Source organism: Panthera pardus, unplaced genomic scaffold, assembly GCF_024362965.1.
Source record: "Panthera pardus isolate Hobbes unplaced genomic scaffold, ASM2436296v1 HiC_scaffold_10, whole genome shotgun sequence".
Lineage (NCBI taxonomy): Eukaryota > Metazoa > Chordata > Mammalia > Carnivora > Felidae > Panthera > Panthera pardus.
The window spans coordinates 75,135,189-75,154,964 of NW_026526655.1; the positions used below are offsets into that span (position 1 = coordinate 75,135,189).

At 47.0% G+C, this 19,776-nt stretch overlaps 1 protein-coding gene across 6 annotated transcripts; it reads left to right on the forward strand.

Moving 5' to 3' along the window:
- Positions 1–338: 338 nt before the first annotated feature.
- NR4A2 (nuclear receptor subfamily 4 group A member 2) lies at positions 339–17,674 on the forward strand. Of its 6 annotated transcripts, XM_019456736.2 has the most exons (9): positions 10,319–10,761; positions 12,404–12,527; positions 13,012–13,877; positions 14,685–14,814; positions 15,243–15,406; positions 16,299–16,501; positions 16,897–16,913; positions 17,018–17,075; positions 17,222–17,429. In XM_019456736.2, the coding sequence occupies exons 3-9, from the start codon at positions 13,014–13,016 to the stop codon at positions 17,307–17,309; spliced, it is 1,524 nt and encodes a 507-aa protein (XP_019312281.1). In that variant the 5' UTR covers positions 10,319–10,761; positions 12,404–12,527; positions 13,012–13,013; the 3' UTR covers positions 17,310–17,429. The 6 variants fall into 6 exon arrangements, 5 of the variants coding, with proteins under 5 accessions (XP_019312255.1, XP_019312271.1, XP_019312281.1 ...); XM_019456710.2 differs by lacking the exon at positions 10,319–10,761 and adding an exon at positions 339–867 and having other exon boundaries at positions 16,897–17,075; positions 17,222–17,674; XM_019456726.2 differs by having other exon boundaries at positions 10,318–10,761; positions 13,190–13,877; positions 16,897–17,075; positions 17,222–17,674.
- The last annotated feature ends 2,102 nt before the right edge of the window (positions 17,675–19,776 follow it).

Genomic DNA, 19,776 nt, shown 5'->3' on the forward strand with positions numbered 1-19,776 from the left:
GGATCTGCCGCCACCAACACACCCTACCTGTACTAGGACGGGTGTCGGAGAGTGGAGAAAGCCTCCCGAGGCAGAACTCGAGCTGCGAGTAAGTAACACAGCGACCCCTTCGCTAAACTCGTGGGTTGGGCTCGGCTCGGCCCTTCCCACCCGCGAGCGGCGCTCCGAACGGGGCGGGCCGGGGCGGGGAAAGCCGAGCGCGGCGGGAAGGGCCCAGGGCGGCCGGGGGAGGGCGGAGGGAGGCCGGGGAGGCGGGCGGGCGGCTTTATTGTTTCCTCTCGCCCTCCTCCTCCCGCGCCTTGCCCCAGCGTCACTGGAAAGCCGCCCGAGCCGCCCGGCGGCGGGTTATTTATAGAGCTGGCTGCGCGCGCGTCACGGAGCCCGGCCCGGCTGACGGGGCCGCTGACGCGCTTAGCCGCGGGGCCGAGTCCGCGGGGCTGCGCGCCCGGCGCCGGTGACAATGGGCTTCTGTGTGTGCAGCTGCTGCCGCCGCTGGGGGTCGGGGGAGGGGGGCGGGCGGCCGCTCCCTGACCCCCCCCCCTCCCTCCCGCCCTCGACTTCCCCGAAAGGTAACCGGCCTCTTCTGCCCCTGGCCGGGCCCCGGGCCCCCCAAGACCCCCTCACCAGCAGCTTCTACCTTTTTTTTTTTCTTTTTCTTTTCTTTTCTTTTTACCAGTAAGTTCCCCTGGGCCCAGCCTCCCCGCTTCCACTTCCCCCGTCTTCCCCTCTTCCCTCCACCCCCAACATGACGAGAGAGGGGGATTTAGCCGGCCGGGGGCGGCCACTTTGTGCGTCCCGGGGAGCGGGACCCGCACAAGGCGCGCCTGCGGGGGATGCGGTGACCGAGGGGCCGGGAGCGCCGGGCAGGTAACGTATCCTGGACCTGGAGCGGGGCTTTGTTTGGGTTGGGGGGAGGGGAGCGGGGTGGGTGCGAGCGCCGGGCAGCCCTGCCGGGACTCCGGCCTCCCGGCTCCTCCGCCCCGCTGGCCCGCGCGCCCGAAGCCGATCTGGGGTGTCACGCCAAGAGCGAAAGAGAAACTTCTGCGTGACTGACTAGATGAGGCTCCTCCCGAGAGACCAAGATAATAGAGGACTCCCCCCGCCCCTCCCCGCCGGTTCTGGCCGGGTACGCCCCCACCCTGCGGAAGGAGGGGCTGGCGGGGATTTTAGGGACTTCCTGGGACGCGGAGACCGGCTCTGAACCGTCCCCTCTCCGCTGCCGCGAGCTGGGAAAGCTTGCTCTGGAGCCTCTCGCACGTGGCAGGCCGGCAGAGAACTTGCCGTGCCTTCTAGGAAATTGCAATCGATTTGTAATGCAGTTTCGCTAATTGGGAGTTCAAAATTAAACTTTAATAAAGCATTTGTGTCGTCTCGTGTAATTGTGAAAGCTTCCATCCGTCCTGGTAGATAGACTCTAAGTCTCAAGTTAATGGCGCTAAGCTAGATTTCCCCCCCAAGTACAATTCCGTCAGCCGTCGTCGGCGCAGCTGGATTTCCGTAAGGTACAGATGTTGCTAATGGCAGCTTAAGCACGGATGGGCAGATAGCATACGGAATGCAACATGTTGCCATATGGTTCCTTTAGCCTTTCACCTCCAGGGATATCAATCACATATATTCTGGGAGGATCTTAATGACTCTCCGAACGGCAAAATGAATTACCTGGTGCAATTTATATCCCTTGACCTGATACGTTATAACAACAGGGAGATAGCATCTCACAGTTTTCTGTGGTATAAATTGAGCTACAGAGCTGCGCTTCAAATTCTGTAGCATCTATTTGTGGCTTGAGGGGCCCTGTCAAATCATTCTGGCTGTAAAAGCTGGTTTCTGTATTGCCTTCCTCCTCCCCCCCCCCCCGCCCCCACTCCCGAACAAAACAAAGTTTATAAAGTTTGGCAAAACCGTTGTCTCAGAAATTTCCAGTCAGCCAACCAAATACTAATTGATGAGAGTATGGAGAAATGGAAAATATGAATTTCCAGAGCTAGTTACTTAAGAGTTTGTAATGTTTAGGAACACCATACTTTTTGGAATCCAGAAAATTAAAGAACTCCTACGAAAAATATGTGTTCTCTGAGTTGTTTCAATATAACTCCTAAGCCTATTAACCATTTGAAATTCTGTTGTTTTGTTTTTTTTTTTTAAATAAACTTCAGTTATTCTTAAACTTTGGGAAGTAACTTACAGAAAACAGTCATCAGAAATATGAAATATAAGAAATGTAAGGAAGAACTCCCCGGCCAAACAATTTCTATACACAAACACACCCCCGCCCCCCCAACCTCCCACATACACACTATGTGTGTACTTTAACTTGGATCATCTATGTGGCCATGCTGGTCGTTTGTTTTTTTTCCCCCCACCATGTCAGTCACAGCATACTGAGGTCACTGTTTAGATCCTAGTGGAATATTTCTGTAATATTTCACAGGTCTTATTTTAAGTATCCTGGTGACTAATAAAATGGTTGATTGCCTCTAATTTCAGGTTATAAACATGGTTGTCTCTTAGTGTACCCCTCCTTTTTCTTCCACTAATGCAGGGAGGCAACATGGAAAACAAGAAAGAAGGCTAAAACAAAAAAGTAAACAACTTATGAAAACATTTTTTTTTTAACCTTTACCCATTAAGGGATATCTGAAATCTATGGTCATACTATATCTTTTGGAAGATTTCCCTTCCAACAATATGTACATCACGTGAATTCATGTGACCTCACAGACTAACAAAATACACAAGACAGACCTAAGCAATCTGAACAAGTATGTATTTTCAGTCATGTCCGGGTCTGAAAGTTAACATTCTGAAAGTTTGTCTATACATCATGTCCTTTCAGTATCATTTTGAAATTAGAAGACAGTATTTTTCCTTTTTTTTTTTTTTCTCCTTTTGTCGTAGGTGATGACGTGTTACCTGGTGCTTGGGTTAGTGCGATAATCTTGGCAATACCAAATAATCTAAGACCTTTTGTCTATTTATATAGCAGAAAAATCTTCTACAGAACACATTAAGATCTATATCTGAGTTATGGCGACCATTTCTGGGGGCTGTTTTTGGTAATCTTTTAATGGCTAAGGTTTTCTCTCTGCAGCACCAGCACTCAATGAGTTTTAACCCTGATCAGAAGTGAGCTTGTCAATAATGACTCCATCTCCGTGACTTGTGAATAGGCAGTGAGTGTGTCCTTTAATCAGTCACACAGAACTCGGCCTTATAAAGCTGTTATTGTCATGAGCAGATATGCAGCCTTTTGTTAGGCTCCATGATTATTAACGTGCTCCTCCTTCAAAAGCCAGGCCTGCTGTGCTTCATTTCAGAATTCAAGTCCATTAGTAAATAAAATCCTAAGCAGCACGATTTGCTTTTTCTCAAGTTACAACATTACAGATAGTTCATGAATGATTTGGGGCCCTTTTGTAGACCTAAACGATGTATATTTTTGGTAGACACATCCAGTAGTAAAAACAAGATGTGGACCTTGCATCATGACTTTTATTTTAAATGAAGATTTGATGGATGTCCATTGTTACTCTAAATGAGGTGGCTGGCAGCCAAGGCGGTCCCTGTGGCTGGGAAGTCCTAGCATTGTTATTGTCTACCAGGGAATCACTTTCTATTTTTTGAGCTCTCAACTTCACCTCCCTCATTCAATATTGCCCTTCCATATTGCTAATCTGAGAATTCGTTTGGAAAAGAAAACTTTTGAAAATGTGTTTGTATTGGCCAAGAAGATTTTCACCACTGTTTCTGGTTGCCTGCTGGTTTACAGCTTTTATCTTGAGCTGGCCTGTTTATTTTAATTGAAAATGAAGAGATACCCTTAGGAGAGGGTATATTCCCCATGCTCTAATTTTAATTGTGATGTAATCCTAGCTGCCTTCTTATTTTTTACTCACGAATGTATTTTAAAATAGGGCAGATAGGGCAGATGTATGTGTTTCTCATAGGAACATGGGACAAGTTATGGATTGGCATTAGGCCTCTCATAGAACTCTGCATTCAAGTGAGTGGGGGTGGGGAGGAGAGCCATGAGGAAAGAGTATGCTGGTCCCACTGCATCTGGCCCTGTTTGCTTTTCAAATTTAAAATCTACATTGCTGCATTGGAAACTTGTTTCTCTCTTTTATAGCATTTCATTTTAAAAGAATTCTTTAAAAACTGTCAATCTGTAAATATTTAACCAGCCAGGCAGGAAACAGTCTTTTATTCTCAGCTATATGCAGCTTTGTTTTTATCTGGGTTAGTGTGAGTGCCATGTAAATACCACATAAAAATTTGACTTGGTTTTCCTTACTTTGACTGAAGATTGACAGGGGCTTCTTTAATTAATCTTGTTCTCTTTCATGTTCTGTATTCAGATATTGAAATACAGTATTTTTATACATTTATAAGATTGTGTTTGCATTTATTTAATTTATGTTTCTTTTTTTAAAGCATGTAGCCTTGAATGTTTGTTCTACTTTTTTTTTTTTTTTCTTCACATCATTACTCTGGTACTGCTTGATGTAACTTGATTAGCTCCCTCCCCAGTCATGATTGGTAATTAAAATAGGCATTAAAATTAGTCACTTAGCAATTTTGCTGTTCAATTGGCAATTAAATTACTTAATTGCAATTAAAGTCCTAATTTTAATTGGCAAAATGATAGATGTAGATTTAAGATAATATGTATAAATACTTTAATAAGTGTCTATATAAGGATTACTTAATTACTCAACTTCAAGTTTATGCTGTTAACTTTAGAACTTTTAAGTGAGCAATGAAATTTATATTACATCTATTCAAAGGATATGGTAATTAGATTTATTACTTATCACTATAAGGGTCCTTGCTATAAGTTACTTTTGTAGTGTTAAAATTGTAGGCTTGATAATTGCAGAATTATGATGAGGAAAAGGGCATATATGTCTTTGTCGTAATATATCAGTGCAGGATGTTCATTTTTTTTATTAAATCAAGAGGTTCCTATCCACCAGGTAGTCTGAGGAAAAAGAAAAGAATCAAAAGTGGTTATTTTGTCATTAAAGGTAGACCGAAACTAGCCAGCTGTGATATAAGCACAGAAACTGTCACAAAGTGTATGTATTTTATCTACTTAGTATGCTATATAATACTGTGATAGTTACTAATGTTATTAGCTACTTTTAGAATTTCAAGTGCCCTTGATATTTTCTTAGCATGTAGCTACTTATTCGTAGAATCTTTAAGATGTCTTCTAGGACTTGGTACAATTTAATGACTGACCCTCCCATCCATGTTTACTGAAATTAGCAATGAAATCCAAAACCAAAGTTACCCTTCCTTGCTTAACCAAAAAGAATTCTTCCATGGAAAATACTGGTGGTTTCCATAGGCTGGGAGTATGGGTGAAGGGCTAGTTACTATTTCATGGGTATACAGTTTCGTCTTTATAAGATGAAGCATTGTAGAGAGGGATAGTGGTGATGCGTACACAACAATGTGAATGTATTTACCATCACTGAACAGTTCACTTGAACACGGCTAAGATAGTAAATTTAATGTTCTGTGTACTTTACCACACATACAGAAAGAAAATACTGAGTGATTAGTTTAAAAGCAATTGTTTAGGAGATGGTTACTGAGAGTCAAGCATTAGAGAAAAGATGAAGAATTTTTATTATGCAAAATACTTTTTGAGTGGCATGAGGCTTTACCATATGTTCAGTTTTATAATTTTAATTTGCAAGTAGATGCTTCTAGAAAAAAAAGGGTGCTGTTTTCTCCTGCACATCTTTACACATTTCTAGAATGGAGTTCTGTATTGAAGTAAGAAATAATTTTGCATTCAGTGAGTGATGTTGGTAAAAAAAAAAAAAAAAAAAAAAAATTGGGCTGAATAAAACTGAGTAAAACGCCATAACTACCCAAAATGTGAATATCAGGTAAGCAATTGACTTCTTGTGTAAGCATCCTATAGGAAGAGAATAAATGATTGACCGATTAATATCCTATTAATGCAAATGAAAAGGCAAAAGGAAAAAAGCAAAAAAACCCTTCAATATTAAAAAATTATTTTGTAGTTCCATAACTGAGTTTGTTTTCCAAAGTGAAAATTTCTCTCTTCTATCACTAATGTAAAATGTCTTGCTGAATGGCAACAAATGCCATGAATATAAATTTGTCAAAATATAACTTAAAATATATATCTCATTTTAATGTCTAAGATCGTTTCCATTAAGTAATTTTATTACGAAATATCTTAAACATGCCTCAACTCCTACAGTATAACAGTGATGTCTCTTCACTATATCTGAATTGTAAGGGCTACTCTGAGTTCATTTTGGGAGAATAGTGAAAAGATTCCCTAAGGACCCCTTTCCCATGCATTAAGATGGAAAATCCTATGGGATTACATCTATGTTTGCTTTCTAAATTATACGAAAAGCTCAATTTTATTAAGTATAATCTGTCTAGCCATGCATAAAATAAAATACTTTGGTTTAGATGTGAGTGTATGTATTATTTATATTATTTTTTATAAAAATATCTTTCTATACATGTGTCAATATATTCTGCTTAATATTGGTTAATATCCTAAAAGATAATATAGTAACATGACTTCCCTAAATGATTTTCTGACATCATTTAACTGTATAGATTGATAGAATTGGCAATTTTGTCATTTAGTTGTTTCCAAAAGAAGGAGCTACTTATGTATAAGACCAATTTTCACTCCTATTTAACTCATTAAAGAAAACAGACCTTCAGTGGGGCTAATTTTACACATTTATACATCGCAGTAATTTAAAGTTGTATCAGAATCCTGGCCCTGAAAAAAAAACTAGTATTGTCATTTTAGTTGAGTTATAAAATAGTTTATATTCAAGAATCTATGTTAAAAAATTATGAAGGGTTGCAGTCATATATAAGTGCAAAATTTCAGTTTCTTTTAGCCTAAAGCATCATTTTAACATTTTCTAAAAGGTTGTTCAATTCTACATTTTGATTCCATTATATGTGTAATTAAACCTCTGTGCACAAAAGCATTCTCTTATGTACTAGCAAATACACCCACAGGAATCCTCTTCTAAACTATAATTTATTTAAACATGTAATCATAGGATTTTAAAACATGCTTTCATTTTTCCAAACTATATGCCAATTTGAGCTACTTGGTGATAAAATGAGAGATTTTATTACTATTTTGATTTCCCCCCCCCTGTGACTTAACAGGGAGTTAAACATGGGCAGGAGGAAAAAAAGAGTATCTATTGTGAACCTAATTCCATGTGTTCAACTGTTTCCCCTTTTAAGAAAAACAGACAAGAATAAAAGATTTGTAGCTATTTATAAATTCCAGCACAGTACCGAATATTTGGGCCTGCAGCTTTCTCTCCTAGGGTTTGGCCTAAGTAGTAAATAGCTAGCTGGTGAGTGAGTGAGTGAGTGAGTGAGTGAGTGAGTGAGTGAGTGAAATCTTCCTGATCCTTGTGGAGTCAGGCCCCCTACTGACAGGATCAGTCAATTACAGACGTTGGCGGTTCTACTGAGACTTCGTTCCGTCAAAATCTGGTGGGGACACAGGAGTCAGGAGCTTTGAGCGTGGTCCTTTTTTACTCTTTCTGATGTTTGTGTTACATCCTTTCCACCCCGAGCACATCCGAAGCCCTACCAAAAATGCTAGCCCAAGAAGTAGCTTATCCAGTAATTGGTTCAAATGAGTTTATCAGTCTTGCATCCAGGGTGCCTTCCTAAGAAGTAACGCTTGCCAGGAACTAAAATAGGAATTTGAAGAAGAGGGAGAACTCTTAAACAAGTTGTAGGGTGCAAGGGCAAATGTCCACCTTTTGTCTCTTTTTCATTGTGATATTGAATCCTTCCATCTCCAGTTACTAATAATTATAATTGGCTGCTGTGGAAAACTGCCTCTTGATCTTGGGTGCATTAAGACTTGGGCAAGGGCTCTGTTAAGCCAGACTCGACAGGTTGCTGCTGTAGAATAACGCATCACACTGCACTGTGTGTCTACCTCAGAGCTCACTTTAAGAACTGCAGAACACTTTTCCACTCTCTGGGAGAGAATTCTCAAGTTGTCCCCAGGCTCAACCCAGGCTAAAGCCTAGTGTTTTTAAAAATGGCCATAAGGGAGGAGGAACTTGTGGAGGGAATGTACCTACTCAGATGTGCGTGTTTGTGTATGGAGGGTGCTGGTTACAACCTTAAAGTTCTCCTGGCCCCCGCTTTCCTAGGAATATATTAAAAAATAATAACCGCCACCCCGGCGTGGCCGCGTTTGAGTTTCCGACTGCCTGAAAATAGCTGCCGGGAGCCTGGCCCACCGCTGGGATCAAGGAAAAGCTCCTCCTGGCAGCGCCCTGCTCCCTCGCGGAAGGGGAAGGGAACCCGGGAGGGCGCCACCGAGCTAGAGCCGCTGCTATTTTGGGCCCAGCCCCGCGGGTGCGTCAATGCCTGCGCCCCTGCGTCACCGCCACCCCCACCCCTTTCCTTCTCCCCGGCTCTCCAAACTCTCACTTTTTCCCTTTCGTTCGCGTGGAATCGCTCCTGCCCACGGGGCGCTGACGCTACCGAGCTCATGCTAATAGGCTATTCTTCGCCCTCCTCCCCTCTTCCCCCTACTCACACATCCTCACTCACCACAACAGCCCCCCCCCACATACACACACACACACACACACACTCACTCACTCACACACACTTCCTGGTTTTATTTGTGCTCCGGCCCGCTGGGGCACCGCTGAGCCGCGGCGGCGGCGGCGGCGGCAGCGGCAGTCGAAACATCTGGGGGAAACTTAAGGTGGCCACGCAGGTTTTGCCGAGGCTGCGGCGCAGAGGAGCCCGAGGCTTCCCGGGGCAGCCGCAGGACACCTGATGGCTACGCCTCTCCAGCCGCTGGGGAGCGGGCAAAGGCTAGGGTGCAGATTAGAGCTGAGCGGCTCCGGAACGCGCCTGGTTCCGCGGCGCTTTTTGCCCATCCAGGGAACGCCAGGATGGGGGTCGGGGGAAAGTTGCCAGGGGGCTCCTGCAGCCTGGAAGCGAGCCCTGCCAAGGGAGGAGGGGCGGTTGGAATTCTTCGCGGGCAGAGAGGGGGATACCTCGGAAGCCTCCCTCCCCACGTCCCAGCCTCGTCCAGCCCCTTGGGAGAAGCCCGCAGAGGCCCGCCCTGCTCGGGCCCGAGGAACAGGGAAGGGGGCTCGATCCCGGGAGAGGTGGCGTTTCCTTTGCTAGAAAGCGCCTTGCTCCCTCAGCCTGGCGGGCGGATTGGCTTGCAAAGTGGAGTCGGCGGGGAATCGGGCAGCCGCGGGGGTGCGGCGAGCTGCCACGGTGCTCCCGAGTCCCTCTCCTGGGAGGGCTAGACGCACAACTTTACGCTCGCGGAGATACCCCTCCCTCTCCCAATGTTTTGCCTTTCCCTTTTGGCTCTCAGATTGAGGTTTCGAGAGCCCTTGTGCTTCAGAGGAGGGTTGATTTGTGTCTCTACAACTCGTACTGGGGTACAAGTTGGTGGGCACCCAGGAGTGTCGAAAGTATTAGAGTTGGCGAAAGGTGGGGTTAGAGCCCCTTTCCGCCGCAGGCGCACCTGTTGCCCGCTGCTCGGCTGCATTGTCTGCGAAAGGAAAGTGGGCGACGCCTCATTCTGACTTTGGGGATCCCTGAAGGGCTGGGATGCTGTCTACCTGCTCCCCTCTCTTCCCCTTTCCACGCACCACATCCTCCCTTGCACGTGGGCACTGCAAGGAAAGAAGGGAACACAGAAAACAGGCCCTACCCAGTACCTTCCACCTTGGACTGTGTGTGTGTGTGTGTGTGTGTGTGTGTGTGTGTGTGTGTGTAGGAGGGGAGGGGAGACAGAGACAGAGAATGCCAACGCCAAAGGAGGAGGCCATGGACAGGAAAAAGGAGAAAAAGGATATGCATCGGACTAGGGAAATCCCACCCTAACTGCCTGAGCCCTTTGACCGTCTCGGGTCGTGGGACGTCTGTACGCGCTTCCGCTAATGAAGGTGACAGTTGTGAGTGCGTGAGGTTAGGACACTGCCAGATACACCCCACCCCTTGCTAGTCCAGGTGCTGGCTACCTGACCCTCGCCAGCGTTCCCTGCCGCCCGGGCTTTTGTTGCACCCTCCCCCACAAGTGAGCCGCCGGGCTGCAGCGGTGGCCTGGGGGTTTGGGAGGTGGGGGGGGGGGGGTGAGGTGAGATGTCGCGGTGCTGCGGGCTGCGCGGACCTGAGTGGAGAGGTCACACCTCTTTCGGAAAAAAAAAAAAAAAAAAAAAAAAGAAAAGAAAGAAAGAGACAGAGAGAGAAAAGAAAAAAAAAAAAAAAAAAAAAAAAAAAAACCCAGGCTGGCGACCAAGGTGAACCCAGAACGGTTCCCACCTTAAAATCGGCCCTACTCGTGACGTCAGGTCGGAAATATACCAAAGCGAGAGCCGGCCAGGAGTCCGGGGAGCGCGGCGGCGCGGCGATTGGGCGGCGGGCCGCTGACGCGCGCTGACGCGCGGAGACTTTAGGTGCATGTTGGCAGCGGCAGCGCGAGCCACATAAACAAAGGCACATTGGCGGCCAGGGCCAGTCCGCCCGGCGGCTCGCGCTAGGCTCCGCGGTCCCGCTCGCCTGCCCAGGCGGCCGCCTTCTCCTGCGCCCTCCCCGCTCTCGGCCACCAGGCTACCTTCGCCCCTCTCGCCCACCCCTCCCCGACCCTGCCACCCGGACTCCCAGAGGGAACTACACTTCGGCCGAGTTGAATGAATGAAGAAATACGCGGAGAACTCCTAAGTGAGTAGACGCAGCCCGTGCAGCTCGAGTTCCCTTATCCTTCTCTCTTCTTTTGCACGTCTCTTCTTTCCTCATGTGTGGGACAGGTTTTCTGGAAGTGGGCGCCAGAGGTTCGGAGCGCGAGCGGGGCGGGAGGATGGGGAATAGGTGCGTGCAGCCACAGCGGTCATTTGCCCGAACTCCAGCTTTGGCACTAGGGGGGAGTTGGCTCCCAGCAGGCTTCCAGGCTCCTCATTGGTGGACGTGGAAGAGAGACCTGCATAGTTTGGGGGAGCTGTGGACTTGCCCGGGGAAATGTGCCCAAAGTTTGCTCTTAGAGCAGAATTGATTGTTACCATTGGGCAGGGAGACTCCAGGTCCTGTATATACGAGGGTCTGGGACACTGCCCACAAAGGGACAGGGAGAAAGTTCTTCAGTTTATTTGTTGCTTGGGAACTGCGTCTCCGAGGCTGGCCGGATTGCCAGGGTTTCCTGGGTATTATTGAATAAGGGGTGGTGTTGCTGTTGGTACAGTGTCCTATTACTAAGTTGCTTGAAATTTCTGGTTTTGACACATGCCGTGCTTGTGTTTGTGAGTGCGTCAGAGAGAGAGACAGAGAGACAGAGAGATAGAGAGTAAAGAGTACAGTTATGAAACTGCGAAGTTACCAGGAGGTTAATATCCAGCACAGGCATATCTCTTAAGGGCTGTGGCTATCATGGGCCGCTTTCCTTTCTACTTTTTCTGATTAACCTTCCTCCCCATGAAGCAAGATTATGGGGGTGGGGGAAGGAGAACAGAAGGAATGGATATATTTGGCTTTCTTTTTCATTAGTAATAGGACTGTGCTCTAGAATGCCTTCCAAGTGGCAACATCTGAAAATTACTGGGACACAAGAATGCCTTGTTCCGGCAAGTAGGCAGATTGTGGAAGGCTGTATAGGGAAGGTGTTTGGCTCCCTATGTTGGGAAATGCTTCTAACCTCGGTGCCAACACCAGATAAGCAGTGTTTCCCTCCCTCTGCAGTTGACCTAAGATGCTCCTGGAAAAGTAGGGTCTCTGCCTCCCACCCCTTGGCCACTAAAGATGTTGAAAGGCAAATTTCCTGGGGAAAGTGAATGCCAATTCACCTGTATCCTCAACCCCAGTGTTGTGTCAAAATCCAGACGCTTCCATTCAGATCGCCTTCAGGGCTGCCCAGGCCTTGCTAGCATTCTGTAACCACAGGGGTTACAGAAAACACTTGATAGAAGTTTCCAGTGCTGCATTTTATTAAACTCTAGTTTCTTCTTATTTGAGTCTGAATTAAACAAAAATGGAAATGACACTACCCTCCCACCTCCATCTCTACCCCCCTGCATCTTAGCAAAGGGCCTAATTTATTACATCATAAGTATTAAATAAGTACATGAAGTACCTTTTCTCCTTCAGAACCCTCTCTCTGCAAGGACTTACACAGTGCAGTGGGTTGGCATTTCCTGTTGTTTACAGCCATCTCTTTTACACATTCATCTTAACTCCTAAGTTTGGTAAAGGCTACACATTAATTTCCAATGAAACAACCAAGGAAGGTATAGAAGGACTTGCCTGGTGACTCTACTGATGCCCAGATGAATCTGTTGGGAAAGTCACCCTGAAGCTTCTTGTGTCTGTGTTTCAGGGAGGAGATCCGACAGGCTGGACTCCCCATTGCTTTTCTAAAAATCTTGGAAACCTTGTCCTTCACTGAATTACGACACTGTCCACCTTTAATTTCCTCGAAAACGCCTGTAATTCGGCTGAAGGTTAGTGCAACTTTGTTTTTTTTCTTTCCCTCCTCCGAGTTCCCTGACCATCAAGAAACAGGGCGATACGATCTTCCTCAGCAAACTCTGTCACTTAAGGTTTTCCTGGCCCATCATCTTGGGGAACAACATTCTCATTGTGCAATTCACCCTCATTTCTAGAATGAGCCTGCTGAACCCGAGCTTCAGAGGAAAGGCTCATTTGAGCGGGACTGGCCGCGTGAGGGGGTGAGGGGGGAGGCGGTTGAGATATCCGGGAATGGAGACCCTCAATAGCTTTCTAGCTCTGGGTCTCCCTTGGACCAGCCTTTCCATGCCCTGCACTGTTTTGCTTCGCAGCATTCGCGCTCTCCGCCCTTCCTTTCGCGTCCCTACGTGCTCTCTGACCGCCACGAGCTGCCGGTGTAGCTCCAGGTGTACCCGAGCCCCGGGAAAAGTGTTCAGTTGACCAGGCTGAGTGTATATTACCCTGTTTCATTTCCAGCCATGCCTTGTGTTCAGGCGCAGTATGGGTCCTCGCCTCAAGGAGCCAGCCCCGCTTCTCAGAGCTACAGTTACCACTCTTCGGGAGAATACAGCTCCGATTTCTTAACTCCAGAGTTTGTCAAGTTTAGCATGGACCTCACCAACACTGAAATCACTGCCACCACTTCTCTCCCCAGCTTCAGTACCTTTATGGACAACTACAGCACAGGCTACGACGTCAAGCCACCTTGCTTGTACCAAATGCCCCTGTCCGGACAGCAGTCCTCCATTAAGGTAGAAGACATTCAGATGCACAACTACCAGCAACACAGCCACCTGCCCCCTCAGTCCGAGGAGATGATGCCGCACTCCGGGTCGGTTTACTACAAGCCCTCCTCGCCCCCGACGCCCACCACCCCGGGCTTTCAAGTGCAGCACAGCCCCATGTGGGATGACCCAGGCTCCCTCCACAACTTCCATCAGAACTACGTGGCCACCACGCACATGATCGAGCAGAGGAAAACGCCCGTCTCCCGCCTCTCCCTCTTCTCATTTAAGCAGTCGCCCCCCGGCACCCCCGTGTCTAGCTGCCAGATGCGTTTCGACGGGCCCCTGCACGTCCCCATGAACCCGGAGCAGGCGGGCAGCCACCACGTGGTGGACGGGCAGACCTTCGCTGTGCCCAACCCCATCCGAAAGCCCGCGTCCATGGGCTTCCCAGGCCTGCAGATCGGCCACGCGTCGCAGCTGCTGGACACGCAGGTGCCCTCGCCGCCGTCGCGGGGCTCTCCCTCCAACGAGGGGCTGTGCGCCGTGTGCGGCGACAACGCGGCCTGCCAACACTATGGCGTGCGCACCTGTGAGGGCTGCAAAGGTTTCTTCAAGGTGAGAGAGGACCGGGCGGAGGAGGCAGGTAGGGGCCCCCTAGTGCCGGGAGCCTCCGAGTGCGCGCTGCACCTGGGTGCAGGCAACCCAGTCCCACCTAGTTGGCCCAACTCCCGGGTCCGCCGAGGCGGCCCTACAGAGGTTCACGGACTGTGGCGGAGGCTTCTGGGTGCCTGAGAAAGGGAAGTAGAAGGCCGGGAGACCTGGGGTCGCATCCTCTGCACGCAGAAGACCCGGCAGGCCCCAGCCCGAAGTTGCTGGAGCCAGAGTTAGAAGAGGGTCATTTGCATGTGCTAGGAGCTGTCTTCTCTGTTCAGATTGAAATTGGTTAGGACAGAGAACCGTGTCTGAGCTAACCAAGTGGAACAGAATTCCCTATGGTCAAATTAAGTGATCTCTTTATTTCGCCATCCTGATTGAATAATCTTATCATTTTAAATAGAGAAGGTCTCCAAGGAATGTAAATAATATGAATGCCCACGGATTTGTATTTACTGAGCGTCTCCTTCTCCTTCTCTTGGCATATAAAACACAGCGAGGAGCGGCGAGGTTAGCTCAAATGTTAACGCTATCAATTTTCTCCTGTTAAATGCCCTGGGGTAGGAACACGAAAAGAAAGAGAAAGAAAAAGAAAAGGAAAAAAAATAAAAATAAAAAAGGAGTGGTGTATACGTGTTTGTTTGTGGGGAGGGAGTGTAGATCCCAGCCGTTGAGAAATTCTTCCTGGATCCCCTGGGTTGCTGGATTTAAAAAAAAAAAAAAAAAAAAAAAAAAAAAAAAATCGGTCTGTATTGTCTCCTTTTGCAGCGCACGGTACAAAAAAACGCAAAATACGTGTGTTTAGCAAATAAAAACTGCCCAGTGGACAAGCGGCGCCGGAATCGCTGTCAGTACTGCCGATTTCAGAAGTGCCTGGCTGTTGGGATGGTCAAAGAAGGTAGGTCGGGACAAGCAGCCCACTCCCCGGTCTGCGCCCACGGGAAAGTGCTGCGCCCACCCCAGTCCCGTTTTCCACTTCCCAGAGCGGCGGGGGGGTGGGGGGGGGAAGGTCTCCTGGTCCCCCCACCCTCCACCCCCATCAGAGTCTGGCCTCCACGACCCAGCAGCTGCCTGCTTGCCCATCCCGCCCTGCAGAAAGCAGCCAGGCCCTTCTCGCCTTCAACCCAACGACCCATTTGGAAGAACACATAAAACCACCCCACATTTTTGATGCTTCTCGTCAGTAAAGGCTTTACAAGCAGTGGGACCCTGCGCGGCCCGGCCCGGCGGCCCGGCCCCGGGGCTGCGGCCTTCCCCCGGGAGGGGCCGAGGCGGCAGCTGGGTCCCGCTAGGGGGAGCGACGCTAACCCGTTTGTTCCTTTGCAGTGGTTCGCACGGACAGTTTAAAAGGCCGGAGAGGTCGCTTGCCCTCGAAACCGAAGAGCCCACAGGAGCCCTCTCCCCCCTCGCCCCCGGTGAGTCTGATCAGTGCCCTCGTCAGGGCCCATGTCGACTCCAACCCGGCTATGACCAGCCTGGACTATTCCAGGGTAAGAAGCTGGCGGGGGTAGCATGTGGACGAACCGACAGACGGGCAGGACCCCTTCCCACACCCATCACTAGCCCCCAGCCTCCAGCAAGGCTGTGGCTTTACAGCCGTGGGCAGAGCCGGCAGCACACAGAGCCACAAACAAACCATGTTGCTGGGAGTGTAGACCGGAGGACAGAGGAAGGAGGAGAGCACAGGCCACAGTGATCACATCTCTGGGAGCCCTCCTTCTTACTGCCATCGCACGCACACACATGCTCACACACTCATGCCTCTAATGCCCAAACCACAGGCTGCACAAAACGCTCCCCCCGCCCCACTTGGTTTTGATCCCCAATTTTCCACAGAGACGCTTTAATCCTTGTCCCCTGTGGCACTGTCAGGGTGGGGGATGCCTGCTTGGGGGTCGGGGAAGGGAAAGAGAGGTAGAAGGAATGGCAGCGGGGTGGGAAATCAAGTGGTCAGATTCCTTTTTTACCCCAGCTGTGAGAAATGTGTGGGCTTTAATTGGAGGAAGTATGTCGGGCAAACCAAGAAGCCACTGCAATTTTATTAAGATTTGCAAAGGGCGTCTCTGCTCGAGACCCACTCTGGGACTGGCATGAATACTAACGTGTCAATTGTTTTGTGGAGATAAGAGTGAACGTTTCCCAGGGCTGGATGGCACTGTATTTAGTCTGTATGGAAATGGTAATTTACATATTTAAAGCAGCGACCTCATAGCACCATCCCTAATTGAATTAATTGCCCCGGAACATCTAATTTCCTTACTGGTCAGAGAGAGGTTTAATTGTTATAAAAACCTGGCTCCCCTACTAGAAGCGGGGTTAGCAATTTCACGGGTTATATATTTTAGAGAACCTCATTAAGTGCTTTTTAAAATGAAATTCCAGTTCCAGGCGAACCCTGACTATCAGATGAGTGGAGATGACACCCAGCATATCCAGCAGTTCTATGATCTCCTGACTGGCTCCATGGAGATCATCAGGGGCTGGGCCGAGAAGATCCCGGGCTTCGCTGACCTGCCCAAAGCCGACCAAGACCTGCTTTTCGAGTCTGCTTTCTTAGAACTGTTTGTGCTGCGATTAGCGTACAGGTAACGGAGGAGGCAATCCGGGGAGGCTGGGAAAGGAGGAAGAGAGGAGTCAAGAAGGGAAAGAAAGAGACAGGGGAATGAAAGGGAGGGGGGTGGATGAGAAAAATACAGAATAGGAAAATGAAAGAGGGAGAGAAGAAGGAAAAGACAGTAGACAAAAGAAGAAGGGAAGGAATGAGCCCAGAAGCCTTGGGTGAATGGAATGGAAGTGGGATAGGGGGCGTTCTTGATTGTTATGAAATTAAACCCTTTCAAGGTCTACTGGTCTACATTTTATTAACTCTTCCGTAATTAGGTGCCTCTTAAATCCCTCATTTATTGCTCTTCAAGTAATTAGTTGTTTAGCTTTTCTCTCTCTCTTTTTCTCCCCTCTCTCTCTTTGGTATTAATTGCAGGTCCAACCCAGTGGAGGGTAAACTCATCTTTTGCAATGGGGTGGTCTTGCACAGGTTGCAATGCGTTCGTGGCTTTGGGGAATGGATTGATTCCATTGTTGAATTCTCCTCCAACTTGCAGAATATGAACATCGACATTTCTGCCTTCTCCTGCATTGCTGCCCTGGCTATGGTCACAGGTCAGTACCTCAGGTGCAGGGCACTTCTCTGAAACTGCCCAGAGGGGTCTATCGCGATTTTCCCTTGCCCCTGAGCGTCCATCGTCCTGCCAGCTAGCTAACTGCTTTGTGTGTTCCTCTTTTGTTTCTGATTGTGTTTTCTGCAGAGAGACACGGGCTCAAGGAACCCAAGAGAGTGGAAGAACTGCAAAACAAGATTGTAAATTGTCTCAAAGACCATGTGACTTTCAATAATGGGGGGTTGAACCGCCCCAACTATTTGTCCAAACTGTTGGGGAAGCTCCCAGAACTTCGTACTCTTTGCACACAGGGGCTACAGCGCATTTTCTACCTGAAACTAGAAGACTTGGTACCACCGCCAGCAATAATTGACAAACTTTTCCTGGACACTTTACCTTTCTAAGACCTTCTCCCATGCACTTCAAAGGAACTGGAAAGAAACCTAAAAGTATCCAGAGGGGGCAAGTCACAAGGCAGAGATATCCCCATGAGCTGTCTCAGCTCTAGCTGGCCCCCACCCCCTCCATAAAACCCCAGCCCCTCGATCCCTAAAGAAAACAAAAACAAAAACAAAAAAACAAAACAAAAACAACAAAAACTGTTGCTATTTCTTAACCTGCAGGCAGAACTTGAAAGGGCATTTTGGCTCCGGGGCATCCTGGATTTAGAACACGGACTACACACACAGTGGTATAAACTTTTTATTATCAGTTTAAAAATCAGTTTATTGTTCAGAAGAAACATTCCTAATGTCTGATGGGAAATGTTTGGCCATGTTTGGTTGTTGCCATTAAGACAAATGTAACACACACACACACACACATGCACACACACACACCTCACACATTGTAAGGGGACCCACAAGTATTGCCCTTTAAAAGACTTCAAAGTTTTCTGCTGTAAAGAAAGCTGTAATATATAGTAAAACTAAATGTTGCGTGGGTGGCATGAGTTGAAGAAGGGAAAGGCTTGTAAATTTACCCAATGCAGTTTGGCTTTTTAAATTATTTTGTGCCTATTTATGAATACATATTACAAATTCTAAAAGATAAGTGTGTTTGCAAAAAAAAAAAGAAAAAAGAAAAAAAGAACTACACACAAAAGGGACAAGCATGTTGATTCTAGGTCGAAGATGTTATAGGCACTTGCTATTTCAGTAATGTCTATATTATATAAATAGTATTTCAGACACTATGTAGTCTGTTAGATTTTATAAAGATTGGTAGTTATCTGAGCTTAAACATTTTCTCAATTGTAAAATAGGTGGGCACAAGTATTACACATCAGAAAATCCTGACAAAAGGGACACATAGTGTTTGTAACACCGTCCAACATTCCTTGTTTGTAAGTGTTGTATGTACTGTTGATGTTGATAAAAGAAAGTTTATATCTTGATTATTTTGTTGTCTAAAGCTAAACAAAACTTGCATGCAGCAGCTTTTGACTGTTTCCAGAGTGCTTATAATATACATAACTCCCTGGAAATTACTGAGCACTTTGAATTTTTTTTGTTTTTTTTTTAATGTCTAAAATTGTCAGTTAATATATTATTTTATGTTTGAGTAAGAATTTTAATAATGCCATATTCTGTAGTATTTTTCTTTGTATATTTCCAGTATGGCACATGATATGGAGTCACTGCCTTTTTTTCTATGGTGTATGACAGTTAGAGACGCTGATTTTTTTTTTCTGATAAATTCTTTCTTTGAGAAAGACAATTTTAATGTTTACAACAATAAACTATGTAAATGAACAGAATTTTGTCTTCTTTCTGGGTCAGGAAAAAAGGATGACTGAACAGCAATCTACAAGAGAGTTGGAGCTTGATTTAGGATCGGTCCCTTATTGAACATTTGAGTTTCAAACTGACAGCCTAGATCTATTTTAGCAAAAGAGCCTGGGGAATTAAACTAATTATCCAGAAAATTCAGTACAATATTTTTCCTTAACCAGAATTTTCGAGTGTGGCAACCTGCATTTGTCAGAATCACTTGAGACTATCTCAACTCTTTTGTTAATTTTGCTGGTAAGGGCAGCTTTCAGAAGAGAAGTTCAGGAGACCTCTAGATAGCCTTTAAACTTTTGCAAGGTCTGAAGTCCTATCAAGTTTTTGTCTTGCCGAATGTTTAGAGAGTATCTCTTTAAGACTCAGGAAGTCAACATGGGTTTGAAGTGTGTTGTACATGATCTCGTTTTTCCAATTTCTCTACTTATTACTGTTGTAATGGGTCTTCGAGGAAAGGCTAAGCATTTCCGGTGCTCTGGGCCTTGGGTCAGTGGTCTTGGCATAGGACAGACTCAGTAGAGGTGTTTCTTAAAACTTTTTGTTTTCCTCCTTCAGTGGATAGTGATGAGGTACAACTTGCACTTTTAGCATAACATTTCCTTCTTTAAGGCTACTCAGATAAATCATAAAACATCCATTTGTCAGATCCTGGGTCTGCTACAGGCACGTTATACCACAGACCTTAGGATCCACCCAGCACCAACTTTTAGCAAAGGAAGCGACTAACGCTGCGGACGCCGCTCAAGGTCTGAGCTTCCGTCCGGTCCGCTGAACTACCTGGTCCTGGAGCCGCTGAGGTCCTGCCTGTTCTGCTTCAGACCAGCGGTGAATTAATAGCGCAAGATGGGGACCACCCTCTTCGCTAAACCTAGTGAATTACACATGGCTTCCGTGTCACTGAAATTTACAGACAGT